Source organism: Hemiscyllium ocellatum, chromosome 7 (genome assembly GCF_020745735.1).
Source record: "Hemiscyllium ocellatum isolate sHemOce1 chromosome 7, sHemOce1.pat.X.cur, whole genome shotgun sequence".
In the NCBI taxonomy this organism is placed as follows: domain Eukaryota; kingdom Metazoa; phylum Chordata; class Chondrichthyes; order Orectolobiformes; family Hemiscylliidae; genus Hemiscyllium; species Hemiscyllium ocellatum.
The window spans coordinates 67,149,612-67,168,081 of NC_083407.1; the positions used below are offsets into that span (position 1 = coordinate 67,149,612).

Genomic DNA, 18,470 nt, shown 5'->3' on the forward strand with positions numbered 1-18,470 from the left:
TTGTCATTTTGAAAAGTCACATACCCCTGAATATTTAGTTTCCAACTCTGATTTCCTTATAGCCATGTCACCCTAATGGCTATTAGGCCATTTTCATTAAGCTCTATTTGTGCCATTTATTCATTTATCTTGTTCTAAATTCTACATGCATTCAAGTAAAGATCCATTAAATTTGCCTTCTTTACCATGTTTCCCTGTTAGCTCCTTTAATTTACTATTATTCTATATTTGTACACTCTATCCCATCCTGTCTCTCCATATTTTCTCTCTTCCAAAACCTGTGTCCTCGTAATTAGCTTAAAGCTCACTTTCCAGACATAGCTATTGCCTAGCCTGATTCAAATGAAGGCCAGTTTGCCTGTGGCTCAGATTGTAATCCACATGTTGAGGCGAAAGTGAGGACTGCAGATGCTGGAGATCAGAGTCAAGATTAGAATGGTGCTGGAAAAGCACAGCAGGTCAGGCAGCATCCGAGAAGTAGGAAAATCAATATTTCGGGCAAAAGCCCTTTATCAATCAGTAATCCACATGTTATTCCCTTGGGAACCCTACTTTTTAATTTAGATATTGTCTGATCAACCTACTCAAACATATTATTGTACATCTCTGGAGCAGGTGGGACTTGAACTTGGGCTCAGAGATAGGGAGACTATTATTGCACCACAAGAGCTTTCTAATCAACTCTTAATTTTTCAATTATTGTCATCAGGCCTTCTTTCAATGTTGTTGCTACTAATGTGGATGCTGACAACTGAATCTATGCCCTCCTACAAAGGTCTAGACCCAAGGAGATGTCCTTAACTCTGGCACTGGACAGCAACACAGCCTTTGGTATTCCTGCTCACAGCTGCATAGTACTCTTCTTACTTGAACAGCCTCCTTTACAATAATGCAGTGAACTGTTTGCTCATACTTTCTGCACACGTTACTCTTGCTTGCACAGCTTGCAAAACCTTGCAATTATTGGACAACTACAGGAACAGAGACTTCTCAAATGCATCCCCTGGATTCCAATACCCTGCCTCACCTACTGTTACTCTCCTGTTCCTGACTGCTTTTTGGAGCATAGCGCCTACGTAAGTTTCCCCTTCCCTGATGTGACACACTGTCAGCAACCTGGATTCCAGCTTCTCAACTTGAATCTTCAGCGAAGTTCCTCGAGCTGCAAACACTTATTCTGTTCGCTCTGGATCATCTTGGTGTCCAGCAGTTTCCAAGTTCTTCAGCAGCCACACAACACCTATCCTGACATCACTGTTGTATTGATTTAACTTATACACTAATTACACTAGTGCTCATTATGTTTTACTGTAGCCATTTGTTCTTCAACAATCACCAGCATTAATCTTATACTTAACCAGATTCTTTTTAAGGAGAGAAGAGAAACACTGGAGACCGAAAGAGCTTATATTTCTAGTGTTTAAAAAACAGACCATAAGATGTAGGACAGATGTAGTCCATTCAGTCATTCAAGAGATGATGTCTGATCTGATAATCCTCAATTCCTTACCATTCACAATATTTCTAAGTTTTGTGTCATTCAACAACTTCTGAAATTGTACTCTACACACTCCCAAGTCTAAGCTATTACTATGTATCAAGAAAAATCAGAGGTCCAAACACCAATCTCAAAGGATTCTCACTGTAAATGATCCTCTAGTATAAAAAAAAACTCAACAGTACTCCCTGTTTACTTTCATTCATCTAGTTTTGTATTACAAATCTGTAAAGTAGCATAAAGTAAGGAGGATAATCTTGAGAACAAAATAATCACAAAAAATACATTGTCAAAAAAAAGGAAGCTATGATAAACCTGTATAAAATATGCTTTCTGCCCTACTTCAGTACTGTATACAAATTTTGTACACTTTAGGAAGGATGTGAAGACATTAAAAAGAGTGCAGAAAATACTCATATGGTCGCAGAGATGAGGACCTTCAGTGGATAAGTCGGACAAGCTGGGATTGTTCTCCTTTGAAAAAGTTGAGAGAAGAACTAATAGAGATGCTCAAAATTATGAAGGGTCTGGACAGTATGAATAAGGAGAAATTGTTCTCACAAGTAGGAGGATTGAGAACCGCAGAACATTGTTTTAAGGTGGTTGGCAAAAGAAACAATGGCAACACGAGGGAAAATATTAACGCCCCACAATTACATGAAAACATGGAAAACAAGAGAAGGAATATACTATTCTTTCAGCCTGCTTTGCCATTCAATATGATCATGGCCGATCATTCAACTCAGTACCCTATTCCTACATACTCCACCTCTCTTTGATACCTTAAGCCCCCAAGATCTATATCTAACTCCTTCTTGAAAGCATTCAATGTATTGGATTCAACAGCTTCTTGTTGCAGAGAATTCCACAAGCTCATTATTTACTCGATGAACAAATTTCTCCTCATCTCGGTCCTAAATAGCCTATCTGATAAACCTCAACTGTGACTCCTGGTCATCGGAAACATCCTTAGTGAGGTGTTTGAGTGATTTGCCTTTGAATAAGTTTCCCACTCCATTTCAAATGAGTTCTTCCCAGTTTCTGCTGGACTATGGAAAATAAAGGTACTTCTTTTTATTTTGGGTAGTTTTTCTTAACCACAAATTTTATCAGGATAATTGCTAATACATTGTTTGGCTGCTATCTTGTAAACTATCTAAAGACATTAAGCTCAATTTTAAGTCCAGGCAAGTGTTTTGGTTGGTTGGTAAGTAGTGGTGTGAATTAGAAACTCAGATTAATAATAAAAAGGTCTCGAAAAACTGACAACTAGGGGCACAACATATCCAAATGTATGATGACATTTTATGTCAGTCACAAATTACTTCAACTGTTAGAACAAATTGAATTTCAACAAACTGCTCAGTGATGCCCAGTTTGCGGCCTCCACCACCTGACTCCCAAAAGCCTGTCCACCATCTACAAGGCACAAGGCAGGAGTGCAATGGGATGCTCCCCACTTGCTTGGATTAGTGCAGCCCCAATAATATTTAAGAAGCTTGACACTAACCAGCCTGCTTGATTTGCACTGCATCCACAAGCATCCACTCCCTCGTTTACTGACTCTTAGTAGCAGCAGGGTGTACCATCTACAAGTTGCAATGCAGAAATTCACCAAAGATTCTCAGACAGCGCCTTCCAAACTCACGACCACTTGCATCGAGAAGGACAAGGGCAGCAGATATATGGGAACACCACCACCTTCAAGTGCCCTTCCAAGTCACTTACCATCCTGATTTGGAAATATATCACCGTTCCTTCACTGTCACTGGGCCAAAATCCTGTAATTCCCTCCCTAATACATCGTGCGTCAACACACAGCAGATGGACTGCAGTGGTTCAAAAAGGCAGTTCACCACCACCATCTCAAGGACAACTTGGGACAGGCAATAAATGCTGGCCAGCCAACAACACCCACATCCCACAAAATGAATAAGAAAAAAAAACTCATTCAACTTGAAAGAGATAATGGCAGATTTCATAAATTTCTAGCCTTATAATAAATAAACAGAAGCTGTGACTTTTAAACTTAAGTAGTTCCAGTTCACAAATCACAACTTCACCTTTATTCAACAATTATTTGTTTTAAAAGTTAATCGTTTCTTTTGAATAATTAGTTGCAAACAACAAATTTAGGAAAGCAAATGTAGAGGGATTGAGGTAGATGGCAAAACATGTCTGACAAATGGGAGGTGCTGTTTAATTGGAATAATGAAGTGATATGATTTGGGAAGGAAAATAAATAATGGACATTTTGGGAATAAATTCATGTAAGAAGCATATTTAAAAAATCACCAGAAATTTAAGAATAGGTCACTGTAATCATTGGGACAGTGAATCCAAGTCAGGATCCAGAGAAATCAAACATAGTCGAGGAAATTGATAATGAATGTATAGAAAGCACAGATTGTTTAGTGAAATACACATATGGTTCTAGACACTGTACTGCAATAGAAACAGCCACTATTTGCTTTTTTTACTGTAATACTTTTATCCTATGCTCATGATGAGCAGACATTGTCCTCTACGAATAGAAACCTATTTTTGCAGTTGATGTATGGGTTATCACACCCAAGTTCAGCAATTTAAAAAAAGAAGTATGTACTCTTCAAGGGCAGCAGAGATAGGGAACAGTGTTTCAGGCACACAGTATCAATAGAACCAAGATTATAATTGTCACCATTAATAAGCATTTTTGCTGAAAAACAGCAAGCAGATTTCAGAGGCATACAATGGACACTGAAGAGATATTAGGAGGGGGTTACCAAATGTTTGATCCAGTAAGTGTTTTTCAAGAAGGATCTTAAAAGAGTAAAGGAAGTTGGAGAGACTTAAGATGCAGGGAAATAATTTAAGAATGGGAAGCTTTGAAGGAGATTGGAAAAGCTGAGTTCAATGTTGCCATTATAGACCTGCAAAGAACTATGCTTAAATTTTAATTAAAACTTCAAAATAATCATAGAACTGCTCTCACTCAAGTAGAATTAAACAAAGCCTGAACTTAATGAGGATTAAAAGAAAAGGAAAATTAGGAATACTCATTAATTAAAATGGGTATCAAGTTTTCATAGCTGATTATCAACAAAATACATAAAGTGACTCAACAGTACTTTAATTGCCAAGAATGACCCGCACCTTTCAAAACAAAAAAGAATTAAGTCATGTAAAAGAACTTAAAATTAAAAACAATCCTGAATTTAAACAGGTTTAGTAAGTGCTTCAAAGAGTCACTGGACTGCAATGTTAATTTTGTTTCTTTTCCATAGATACTGCAAGATCTGCTGTGTTTCTCCCACACTTCCTGCTTTCAATTTAGACCTCCATCATCCGTTGTATTTTACATTTATTTGAGGTGAATTGTATTGTTAAAAAGGACAATAGTTGTTTGGCTGGTTTAAATTTTCTTTACAGAATTGAAGGTTAAGAATTACGAAGACATGAAAAAAAATGGAAATCAGGAACTAGAACCTCAACAGAGCACTTCATAATTCATTTCAAAAGTGAAAACCCTGATGAAAATTTTGTGCCTGACTGTAAGGAAATAAAAAGTAAATTAATTCAGAGCATAAAAAGCAATTTGACAGGTGTTTTCTTCTTAGATTTCAGTTCAAAGTTCCAGAAATTGGTTTGTCAGCAATAAGCAATGTTGGGCAGCATCTTATAGTTTTGGCCCAGTGTAAAGTGCATCATCACAAGGTCCAGTGAGACTTCTTACCATATCATTCCAAATGTGCTTTATTAACTAGCCAGCCCCTGTGATATTTCTCACATGTAATTCAATCTCTATCTTACTACACTGTCATTCCCAAAACAACTCATCACTCATCAGATATCTGTAAAAACAGCAGCATGCTTGGTGTCTGCACAACATTTGAATGGCCAATGTGCACCTGGACAAGCACTGGCAATTTGAAGCTACTCTTATGGTCAAAGATGGAGTCACAAAATGTTGGAGGACGGGTAGATGGTATCGTGATTCCCCGACAAGGACTTGAGGTCCTGGTCAAAGGGGTGGTGCAAAACAGAAGAATGGTCTTTCTGAAGGATCGGTAGAAGAGGCTGTGCTGCCTCTGGCATAATAGTCTGAGATCTCCACCCAGGCCAGTGCAGAGGAATGCTAGCAATGTCATAAGGTGGTCAATGACAATCTACTCTCCACAAGAGTAAGTGCTATTCTTCACTCTGCTACCTCAGACTCATTCTATCTCTACTACTGCTCCACCAATGCTTCATCTCAACCACTCTCATTATTGCCTGCAACATCTTCTTTCACTTGCTTTTCCCACATGCCTCCCAAACTATCACACCACTAATTCTCCATGGCTTCTATCCTGTATTCATACTCACTTGGAACCTTTCCACCATCTACACCTTCCCTTTGACTACAGGAGAAGACAGTCTGCAATTGGGCAGAAGTGAATCTGTTGTGTGGTAAGGTGCCTGACATTTGAATCCTCAGCTCCTTTAAGGCCGATGAAGGAGAATACCAGATACTTATGTGAGGATGCTGAGACTTCCATGTCCATAAACTAAGTAATTCTCTTCATTCCACTATAATTCTCACATTAACTGCACAGCCAGTCTCAGCAGCATCACATGACCTTTTGATAACCTTGATGGACAAGTTGGAGTCTATAGAGAGCCAGGTCCAGCATTCTCAGGGTCTGTAGGTAAGCGGCACACATAATTTTAGCCACTGGTCCTCAGGACAGAAGGCAATGACAACAAAAAGCATGCCATCTGCCACTTTCTCACAAGCAGAGCAGTGCCAGGAGGAACCCATTTAGAGGAGGAACTACACACATGTCCCTCAGAAGTCACCACTCATGGTGCTTCAGAGGTTGAGATATCTCGACATCAAGATAGCCTCAACACACCTCGTCTGATTCTGTCACAAATCTCATCATAGTCCACATCATTCAGAACCATATAATATTCCACCCACTGTTTATGATAATGTTAACCAGACCAAGAAAAATTCAAAAGCTTTGGACACATTACAAGTGCTAATCCAGAATCAGATAGTGAACAATTTAATACAGAATTTAAAAAGCAACATGAACAGTGAAAAACAAGGTACAATCTTCTAACCAAGAGCACAGGGAAGCTATAAGCATTATATAACATTCAAAAAGGAGATCTTTTTGGATATTGAGTGATGGTTAACTCTGTTTTTTCCCCATTGATGCTGCTAGACCTGCTCAGTTTTTCCAGAGATTTCTGTTTATGTTAGAGAAAGAATGTAACCTGTACTGAGTATAATAATCTATTGTTAAAACATTTATATTGTTGAAATCTTTGCATTTTCATTGTGTTTTGGAAAAAATATATTACAAAGTTTTTTTTTTCATTTTTATCGGGAGATGACATGACTGCTAAATGTTATAAGACAGTTACGTTTTAGAATGTATTTTTACCTTAAGGTACAAACAGGAAATTCCAGTTAAACAGTTTGGCATGGAGCTATGCTTATGTGATCTAGTTGCCAATGGCAGAGAAAGTCAATTGGAAATACAATGAAGTGTGATGATCTTTGACCCAGAACCATTAACAAGGAAAATCAGTAATTCGTTTAAAACATTTTGAATTCCCATAATATTAAAAAAAGCTATGTTTGAAAATTGACTTATAAGAACATATATCACTTGTAAAGAGAGCACTTATAAATTTTAGATAATAAGAAATACTTGTCCAAGTGACTTGGTGACCCGTGATGTTGAGGCAGTACTAACTGAAAGGAAGCTAAAATGGAGGTGTGTGGCTAACAGAAACAACACAAAATAGAAGAAAATAGAACGAGAAGGCCATCAGCTAGTAAGCTGGTTTCCTGAGCAGTCATTGTAAGTACTGTTAGGACTTCAGCTGATATTTATTTGACATCCGACATCTGTTAGAAATAGGCATCCCATTAAAATTTAACTTTGTGTCATTATATTCAGATAATGGATGCAACAGAGTTACTTTTCAAATATAAACAATTTATAATGAACAAGGACAAGAGAAAAGTAATAATAAAGACAATAAATAATAATAAATTATGTTTCACAAACTAAATTCAAAGATTATTTGGTACTAAATGTAGCTGATTATCAATGCACATTTATTTTCAGAAAATAAAAGTTTTGGTCCTGAAAATAATTAAAGCCAACTTTCAGAGTAAGGTCGACATGGAGACAATAGTTATTCCAGTATCAGAGGCAGGTGTCCATGTCCTTTAGTTAGAAGGATGCAAGTGAATTTTTTATTTTATTTAGTCACAGAATGAGGGCTTCGTTGGCTGGGCCACAATATATTGCCCATCCCTAATTGCCCAGAGAGCGGTTAAGAGTCAATCACATTGCTTTGGGCTTGGAGTTACATGTAGGCCAGATCAGGTAAGGATGGCACTTTCTTTCCCTCAAGGACAATAGTGAACCAGATGTGTTTTTCCAACATTTGACAATAGATTCGTGGTCATCATGAGACTTTTAATTCTATGTTTTTAAAATGAATTCAAATTCCATCTCTGCTGTGGTGGAGTCTCAACCCGGGTCCTCAGACCATCACCTGGGACTCTGGATTAACAGTCCAGCAAGACCAGTAAGCCATTATCTCCCCTAATGGTTGACACAGAGTAAACTACCATCTCTTAGAAACAGGGTGTATCAATATGTGCTCAGAGCCAAATGGCAGTCATCATTAGGTTGTAATTCTCATCATGTGGCAGTCTTCTTCAAATGAAAGATGGACAAAAATGAATTGAAGGAAAGTTGCCTAATGCTTCTACTAGGGAGGAAGATGCTGCATCACAACTTCAATGAGATTGGCACACACTGTGCTGGCTGTCTGTACATCTTTTAGTTATCAGTGAACCCATCACTAATTGTCATGGGTCTTTTTTTTGTCTATTGAATAATATGTCATACCTAAAGTGCTGCTAATTAGCAAACTTAACAGACAATTTGAAAATTATTTATACATGGTCAACTACATATATACATTAATTGTTGTCCTGAATGCTCAAAATTCAGTTTTAGTCAGGAATAGGATGCCACAGCGGTTGAGGTTAAATTGGGTTTAAATTTGAGAACAGACAATTTCTTACTGCAGTTAAACTCACACATGAAACCAGAAGCACTGGGATATACTTGGGCATAGTTAATGGAGAAAGTGACTGCAAAAGTTGGAGCAGCTGGAGCAAAAGATATACTGAGTGACAGAGGAATATGATGGAGATCATGAGTCTCTGGAGTCTCAAAGGCATTTCAAGAAGGTCATCTTAAATTAAAAGCAGTCCAGAATAATCTGGCCTATGGTGCCCAAGAGTGTGCTTTGCAACTGAAAAAATACAGAGTTGAGCAAGCAATTTAAAAAGTTACAAAGAGAAAGTAATAGCTTAAAATTCAAGTACAACTGAGGATAGAAGCATGTAATGAGGCATTTATGAAAAGCAGATAGAGCAAATACTGGAACAACACGCTTCAGATGTAAGCAGTGAATGCCAGATTGAGGAAAGTACTGGAAAACACAAGGGGTCCTCAAAGAATTAAGTTAACAACAAAACGTTTCTTCCTCTGAAGGGGACTGGTTGTTGCACAAGAAGAGACAGAGAACTCCAGACTCAAAACTGGCCAACAACGAGCAGTGATATCTGCAATCGCTTCTAATAAGAGAAGTAGTTTTGATAAATGCTGGGACAGTAAATGTGAATGCCTTTGCTTCATGCCTTTGTGCTTTAGTTGGAGGCAAGCACACTCTGCCTTTCTAGTTTGGCAAAGCAAAGCCAGTGTATGCCGTCACATGAGCCATGACAAAAAACTGAGGCAATAGGGAGTGATTAATGCAGTGTTCATCATTGCACACACAACCTTTTAGCCAGCTGAGGTTAAGACTTCTGAGGAAAGAACTAGGATTTACAACAGTTATGAACTCCAACATCCTCCCCATGATGCTAAAATGAGAAATGTTTAAGATTTTACAACCAGAACTAGAGAATGATGATTTTAAACAGATCATCTAAGGATGCTCCATAGACTTAAAACAATGCTGAACTGGCATACAAATGACCAAAGGCTTGCCAAAGAACTTGAGGATGGCATAATTAAGTTACTGAGGGAAGAAGATATTGATTTTCCAGGGGTTAGTTAACACTAAACAGTCCTCCACTAAAAGCCTCTACATATTTGCAGAGAAACTTCGTGGCTTGGACTAGAAGACCCTGTTAGAAGGAGAGCACCCAAATGAGGATGAATACTATTACTCTCCAGGTTTTAAGGGCCTCTTTCTGCAAGAGCCATAATCCAGAGCACACTGGACATTTTTAACAGCTATACAATGGCAATAAATGCTGGCCACAGCAACACTCACATCCCATGATCAATATATTAAAAAAATTAGCTTTTAGTGTAATTTCTTTAAAAATATTACTACTATTGCAGTTAAATAATTTCAATTAGTCTGTGGGGAAGACTAATTTAAAACAGGTTAAATTGATTTAAAAGAAATCACTGCTATACATTAACACTGAAAGAGTTGACGGTATTCCATTGTCAGAATAAAAGATAGCTTTCTCCTGCTAGAAAGAAACTTGCATTTTATAGAACACTTCAGTCATTGATCTAAAACAGTGGCTACAAAACTGAAGTTGGTTATATACTTAAAAGACTCTCTATTCATTTGAGTGTGAACAGTCTTCTATCACTGTCATGTACTGATTCATACACATATAGTTGTCACATCAAATGTTAACAAGATGTAAATTGCATATAAATGCATAATGCAAACACATGGGGTTTTAAGACAACACCTATAATTAAGCTCTTACCAAACTATAGCTTTGCCTCAAGCATTCATTTTTATTGACAGTAGTTTATTAGAATTATCACCCTAGCGCAGCTACCAAACAGGGCTGCTTGCATGCCAGCAACATGAACAGTAAGTGATAGACAGAGTGAATCTATCCCACAATCAACAGACCAGATCTCAGCTTTGCAGTCCGGCAACATCCAGTTGTACATTGTGATTGGCACTTCAGCAATTCCCTGGAGGAGGTGGTTCCACAAGTATTCTCATCCTCAATGATGGAAGAGTCCAACACATATGTGCATAAGATAAGGCTGAAGCATTTGCAGCAATCTTCACCCAGAAATGCCAAGTGGATGATCCAACTCGGCCTCCTCCTGCTGTCCCCAGCATTACAGCTACCAGTCCTTAGCTAACTTGATTCACTCTACGTGGTATCAAGAAACAGTTGGAGACATTGATACTGCAAAAGCTATGGGTCCTGACAATATTCCGGAACAGTACTAAGACTTGTGCTCCCAGAGAGAAGCTCTTCCAGTACAGCTACAAACACTGACATCTACCCGAAAATTTCCCAGATATAACCTGTAAACAAAAAGCAGGACAAATCCAACCCAGTTAACTACTGCCACATCAATCTCCTCTCGATTATCAGTAAAGTGATGGAAGGTGTTGTCAACAGTGCTATTAAGCAGCAATAATCTGCTCAGTGACGCTAAGCTTGGGTTCCGCCAAGGCCAATCAGCTCCTGATCTCATTACAGCCTTGGTTCCTCATTCCTGATGAAGGGCTCTGGTCCGAAACGTCGAATTTCCTGTTCCTTGGATGCTGCCTGACCTGCTGTGCTTTAACCAGCAACACATTTTTCAGCCTTGGTTCAAACATGGACAAAAGAACTGAATTCCAGAGGTGAGGTGAGAGTGACAGCTCATGACGTTAAGGCTAGATTTGACCAAATATGGCATCAAGGAGCTCTAGTAAAACTGGAATCAATAGGAATCAGGGAGAAAACTATCCACTGGTTAGAATCTTACCTGGTGTATAGGAAAGTAATTGTTCTTGTTGAGGTCAGTTATCTCAGCTCCAAGAAATCTTTGCATGGAGTTCCTCAGGGTAGAGTCCTGGGCCTAACAATCTTCAGATGCTTCATCATTGACCTACCCTCCACTTTAAGGTCAGAAGTGGGGATGTTTCAATGATGATTGCACAATGATCAGCATCATTTGTGACTCCTCAAATACTGAAGCAGTCCGCATTCAAATGCGACAAGAACTGGATAATAGTCAGGCTTGAACTGACAGGTCATAAATAACATTTGCACCACACATATGCCAGCCAATCACTACCTCCAATAAAGAACAATGTAATTACTGTTCCATGGCAATCAATGGTGTTACCATCACTGAATCTCCCACTATCATTATCCTCGCAGTTAGCATTGACTGGAAACTCAACTGGACTCACCTAATAAGCAGAGCAGCTACAACAGCAGTTTGGAACTAGGAATACTGCGGAGAGTAACTCACCTTCTGACTTCCCAAAACCTGTCCACAAGGCACAAGTCGGGAGTGTGATGAAATACACCCCAATTGTTTGGATTACTGCAGTCTGAACCTTTCCTGAGTCAAGGAAATTTTGGAAAGTTATCACTAAATTATCTGTTAGTTCATTAGCCACCTCTTTTAAGATCTCAGGTTGAAATCCATTTGCATCTAGAAAATTGTCAGCCTGCAGCTCATTCAGAATGAAGTGATACTAAGTTTTTTTTCAGTTCCACATTCTGATTTATAACGACCACATTTTTTAAAATATCCTCTACAGTGAAGACAGAAGCAAAATATTTGTTCATTGATAATTGGTCACTGGTTCATAGACCAATCAGCTACTTATTGAAAACTCCATTTGTATAGAAACCCCAGCTCAAACCCACTGCTTGAAAACAATTGTTTAAACAGTACTTACAATGAGTATCACGTAATTTCCTTTTAAAATGTACAGCAATCCTTCAGAAATTCGTGGCTTTTAAGCCAATTCTTTTCTAATTTAGTCCAATAAAAAAAAAATAGGGTATTTACAGGTTAATCATAACTGGTATGTTGACCTGCCCTCCATTGTTCAAAAATCACCTCAAGTCCAATTTATGGATGCTATCACATGACCAAAACTAAAGCAGGGTTTAACACTTTATTACTCTACAAAGGAATTTAGCAATTCAGTCTAAGACTAGTATCATAGAAGGATCATACCCAGCAAGGAGAAAAGAACCTTACATCCAAAAGGTAAGCAACTCAGGAAACAAAAGGGGGCTAATTTGTTTTACTTTTAAGATTATATTTCTTTTCTACAGGAGCTTGGCCACAATTTTGTATAAGAAAAGGTCTAGAAATCCTTCATGCTTTCAATGCTTTTCAACTTCCATCTTACATGATTAGCTCAAATAAATGGCTTGTCTTTTGTTACTCTGTTTCTTGTAATCTAAATGCATGTCACTGCTCATAGTTTCTTGCATTTACGCATTAAAGGAGATGGTGGTTGGTTATGTACCTTTAGACTGTTATGACGATAAATATTTACTATATCTTTTGGTTTAAACTTGCAAAAAAGCCGGTTATTGTGTGCATTTACAACAGAAAGGGTTCAGACACTGCTCAAAAAACATCTTTATGCAATCAGCTGAGAAGTGCAAATAATGAATATTATTCCATCACCTCTTTGTTCATAACTGAGCTCTGAATTTTCCCTGTTTTTTGACAAGGTTTTCTTTCACTGAGATTCATGGGAGACAGACTAACATGGCCCATGTCACTTTCACTCATGCAATCTTCCACTCGTCAGTTCATTAATTATGCAACTGGCCTCTATGACTCATGAAATCAAGCAGCAGGATAAGGGACAGTATTTGCTCCTGCCAGGATTTTGTGATAGTCATATCACTAATGCCATACTTAAACACGGGTTACATTATACCTCAGATACTGCAAGATACCCTTCACACAATGGTCCTGCACCATTGTAGCCCAGCAAGTGGTTTAGAAAGGGATGCTGGTATCGTGTTTTACTGACAGGAACTCTGAGATGCTGGTGAATGGAGATGGTGGGGGGGGGGGAATGAATGAAGGGCAGCGCTTTTTCATCCAGACTGTTATATTACCACAGTTAGCCTGAGAGAGATAGTGACTTGGTCAGTGCTGTGTCCAAGGTCAAACACAACATACAGTAGTGCAGGAAGGATGTTAATGATACCCATCTGTGCTCTGCAAGAGTAAGTGCCACCACCTTCTCTCTGCTACTTTGCACTTAGTACTCACTACTCACTCAAACCTGGCTATTCTACACACCACTTACCAAGACTCATGGACTGTAAGTCTAATTAATGCAGTTTTTCACTTTCAGCTCTCAACCATCTCATCTTCCCAACTTAAAACCCTTTCTGACCACTTCCTATTCACTCACTAGAGTACCTCACCATCTCTCCTGCCTGTGCATAATAATAAAATCTGTTCTTCTGTGCACTTGTATGATACTGAATACTCCCTTTGTATCAATGCAGAAAAATATGCCTCAACTGGGCAGGGAGAGCAAAGACCAACGTCAGGGTAGCAGACATTAGGCTCCTCACTCCAAATGATGATTAAATGTTGGAGATGGCTGGAGAAAAGAGCCAACACTCATATAGGGAGCTGGAGACTTCCACTAGCAATTAACAGGGTAAGCTTCATGCCATGCTGCTCCATTAATGCCAGTGCTAACTCATTCTTAACCTGCACAGGTGTTTATCTCTTGTACAGAACTAATTCTCTCACTTGCGCAGTCACTGCGAGAGATGACTTGCATTGGAGACCTGACTGGAGCCCAAGCTTCACTTCTGCCTTGGAGGAGGGACTCACTGAAGCCTCAGAGGGTGTACAGTCAAAGCTTTCACCTCTACCCTCCATTAGCTCAGAGACTTTCATCTCGTTGGGTTTCCTTTACTGGAAAGGTCTGGAGCACAATCTAGTGAGCTTATCACTGGCACATCTCCCCACAAAGTTAGGAAGAAACTCAAGTTCTGAGATGCAAAGGACTGCTGGAGACCAGCCACCTGCTCAACCCAAAGCAGATGATGGTCCCCTGGTGTCAGCCATTAATGATTTTATCAAATTGCAGAGAGACACTCAGGAACATCATCAGGCAGATTTGTTTGAGGCAGTCAAGAAACTGGATTGAAGGATGGAAGAGTCCACCAGTGTTATTGGTGCTCTATTGGCTCTGATGTATGTGCATTTTGTTGCCCCATGGGCAGGATGGCTACTGCCATGAAAACCTAGGCCCAGCACACAAGCACAAACTTGTACTCTATTGCTCTGGAGATCTGCATCAGTTGTAAGGTGTTAGGGGATCAAGGCACCATGACCTCACTCCAGATGCCCATCCTCACAGAAAGAGGGTGGTGCCTACGGCCTCCAGGCCCAAAAACCCTGCTATAGCCAATAAAGTCTTCCATGCTAAGAGGATCAACTTCAATGCAGAATCTTACTATCCAAGCTGCATAAGACTGTAGTGTGCTCAGGAGCTGCAGAAACCAAAATGAACAAGTTATTCTGAGCAAATGTCATTTGATAACACAGTAGGCAATTCCTTTCATCACTCTGATGATAATTGAGAGTAGCCTGTTAGGGTGGTAATCTGCTGGATTGTATTTGTCCTGTTCTTGCTGTACAGATGTACCTTGGCAACATTCTACATTCCTGGCTAGATTCCAGTATTATAATTGTACCAGAACAACCTGGCTAGGGATGGAGCACAAGTCTTCAGTACTTTTGTGTGAATTTTGTAAAAAAAATTCGTAACCTTTGTATATGTAGCAACTGTCAGCTATTTCTTGACATCACTTGGATTGAATGGAACTGGCTGGAGACGGGCATGTGACTTCAAGAGGTCAACGAGTTGGATGATCCTTTGTCACTTCTGGTTGAAGGTAGTTGTCAATGTTTCAGTTTTATTTTCTGCACTGTTTTGATGGGCTCTGCTATTATTGAGTCAAGGGCTATTTACGCTGTATAGTTCCAGAAAGTTCAGAAAACCCAAGAAATCTCAATTAAATTGCAAAATGCTTGCAGTGCAGTTAAATACAGAAGCTGGTGCCTTTAAGTAATTGTCAAATTCCAACGTTTTATATCCTAATTGCTTCTATTCTCACCTGCTCTTAACTATTAAAGCTTAAGCACTTATTTCAGATGCTAACATTTCAGCCACTAAGGAAAAAACTTTACTCTTACTCTTTCATAGGATGTGCATGTCAATGGCAAGACCAATATTTGTTGCCTAATCTCAAATAATTTAATTGGTTTCCTAGGTACAATTCAGAGAGTAGTTACAAGTTGCATCGTATTGCTTTGGGTCTGGAGTCATAGGTAGGCTAGACCCAGATAAGAACAGTAGATTTCCTTCCCAAAAAGGACTTTAGTGAACCAGATGGGTTTTTAAAACTATCAACAAAGGTCACCAACACTAAGACTGTCTTTATAATCTAGATTAAATAACTGAACCCTAATTTCACCTGTTGCCATTATGGGATTTGAACCCACATCACCATGGGCATCTGGATTACTCATCATTGGCAATTCATTCAAATCGAAGATGTGTCATCAAGCTAGAGGAGTCTCATAACTGAGGAGACCAAGTCTGAATCCATACGTTTTTCTTAGTGTAGGCATACTGCTGCATGGGTAGATGTCGTTCTCCTTCCACTGCCCCTCCACCTTACAGTTCAATCATTGAGCCTCAAAGTGGCTTATGATTAATGGATCAGGTGGTACCATGCTGAGCCATTGACAGCTTTCCCCTCCCAAGCAGTGGTATTAATGTCTCTGTGCTTTATGATGATCTTAAATGTTTAGTTATACCCTTTCCTTTGGTCATCCTTTGAATATTGGTCAAACGAGAGCTCTGAGAATAGTCTGCTGTATTCATACACTCTCCTCGAACACATTGGCCCATCCACTGAAGTTTTAATGCTGGTAGATCACCCTTATGAAGGACACTCATTTTGGTCCAAAATGTCTCCTCTTTGAAACCCAGTATTTGACATTGGTGTCAAGGTGGAAGCTCTCAAGGAACTTAATGTGACATAGGTAGATGTCCAAATTTTGCTGAGTAGAGGAGTTTATTCAATACAACATCCTTTTTAGGCAAGGACCTTTGCTTACTTCCAAAGCTCCCTGTATTAGATTAGATTAGACTTACAGTGTGGAAACAGGCCCTTCGGCCCAACTAGTCCACACCGACCCGCCGAAGCGAAACCCACCCATACCCCTACATTTACCCCTTACCTAACACTACGGGCAATTTAGCATGGCCAATTCACCTGACCCGCACATCTTTGGACTGTGGGAGGAAACCGGAGCACCCGGAGGAAACCCACGCTGACACGGGGAGAACGTGCAAACTCCACACAGTCAGTCGCCTGAGGCGGGAATTGAACCCGGGTCTCAGGCGCTGTGAGGCAGCAGTGCTAACCACTGTGCCACCGTGCCACCGTATTCTAATGTGCATTGCTGCAGTGTGCAGAAAACATCATTGTATAGTTTATTTGGTAGTCTCTTGGGAGATGTGGCTGACTCATAATGTACATTTTGTATTGCAACTCCATCCATGTAGATGGCATGCAGGAATTTCAAGGGAAATGTTGTGGAGATCTTTCATCTTGGCCATGCTTAAAGTCAGACCAAGCATTATATAGGTGTATTGATAATGTTGACTTTCCTTTGCATGTCCTCTGAGAAGTGAGCCATCTAATAACAGACATCTGCAGACTGAAGATAATAGATACCCACAGTAGGGATTAAAGCCTTGGTTCTGAAGCATCATCTTCAGTGGATGGGCCATTGTATTCTAGGGGAGTGTATGAAAACTACTTCATTCAGCAGGCTCTCTTCTCAGAGCTCTCATTTGGCCAATATTCAAAGGATGACCAAAAGGGCATAACTAAACATTTAAGGTCACCATAAAGCAGTTCCTGCCTAGAAGTGACCAGTGTTGAAGAGCTTCTTATTCAGGTGACATTGAATATGGACACTTTGGGGTAAGATGTAGCTGAGGTGGATTACTAATTCAGTGAATTACCATTACACCATTGTCTTCCCAGATCCAATTATTCATTTCTTCTTCTAACCGTTCAGTTTTTATCTGGTGATCTAAGTTATCAGTCTGAATTTTGTGTTAGAAGCAATGATGAGACTATCAGTGCTGACAGTCGTTAAAGAGTATGTGGGACATCTTCCAGTGATTACACATGCCTAGTTAAACATAGAAATCAGAATGCAGCTGCTCCCACTAGATTGCTTATGGTGAATTACTGCTTTAGTTGTGCACATTTTATCATTTTAAAATAGAGATTTATAGGCTGCAAGTAATAGATTGGAACTAAACAGAACTGGCAGAGTGAGCTGTGAGGCTTAGTAGCAGCTAAAGGGGTTGCTGGACTTTAGTGGTATTAGGGGACAATGCTAAAGGGAAACATCAGTTGGGTTGTAGCACAAGTTAAACTCTTGATTACATGATATGATATACATGAAGAATTAGGCCACTTAGCCCCGTGTGCTCCACCATTCTCCTACTTTCTCCTCGTAAACCGTGATCTCCTCATCAATCAAGAACCTATCCCTCTATCTGTCTTAAGTACAATCAATAACTCGGCCTCTATAGCCTTCTCCAGCAATGAGTTCCATCTCATCTTAGTTCTAAAGAGTTGTTTCTTCACTCTGAGGCTATGTCCCCAGGTCCTCATCTCTCTTATGAGTGGAAACATTTTCTCCATGTCCACTATCCATCCTCTCAGTATTCTCTAAGTTTGTTCGATGACCCCTTGTCCTTCTAAACTGAATTAAGCACAGAACCCCAGAGACCCCCAACTGCTCCACATATGACAAACTCTTCATTCCCAGGATCATTCCTGTAAACCTTCTCTATCTAAAACTGGCACATCCTTCTTTAGATACAAGGCCCAAAACTACTCACAAAATTTGAAATGTGGCCTGACTACAGCCTTATACAGCCTTGTCAGTACATTTCTGCTGTTGTATACTAGCCTTCTTGAAATTAATGCTAACATTGTATTTTTCTTCCTAGTTGCCAAGTGCACCAACCTTAAGAGAATCCTGAACTGGGACTCCCAAGTCCCTCTGTGCTTCAGATTTTTGAAGCCTCTCCC

General features: G+C 39.5%; 1 protein-coding gene across 2 annotated transcripts in view; it reads right to left on the minus strand.

The window, feature by feature from the left end:
* Nucleotides 1-18,470, minus strand: part of chn1 (chimerin 1) — a 157,038-nt gene that overhangs the window by 66,554 nt on the left and 72,014 nt on the right. The window contains exon 1 of one of the 2 annotated variants that reach the window (XM_060827932.1): nt 3,009-3,084. The exons of the other annotated variant lie outside the window; for it this stretch is intronic. Coding sequence (XP_060683915.1) covers nt 3,009-3,032 — 24 coding nt within the window. The 5' untranslated portion in view covers nt 3,033-3,084. Of the gene's footprint in view, nt 1-3,008; nt 3,085-18,470 lie in introns of those variants that run through there. 2 annotated transcript variants of the gene reach the window in all.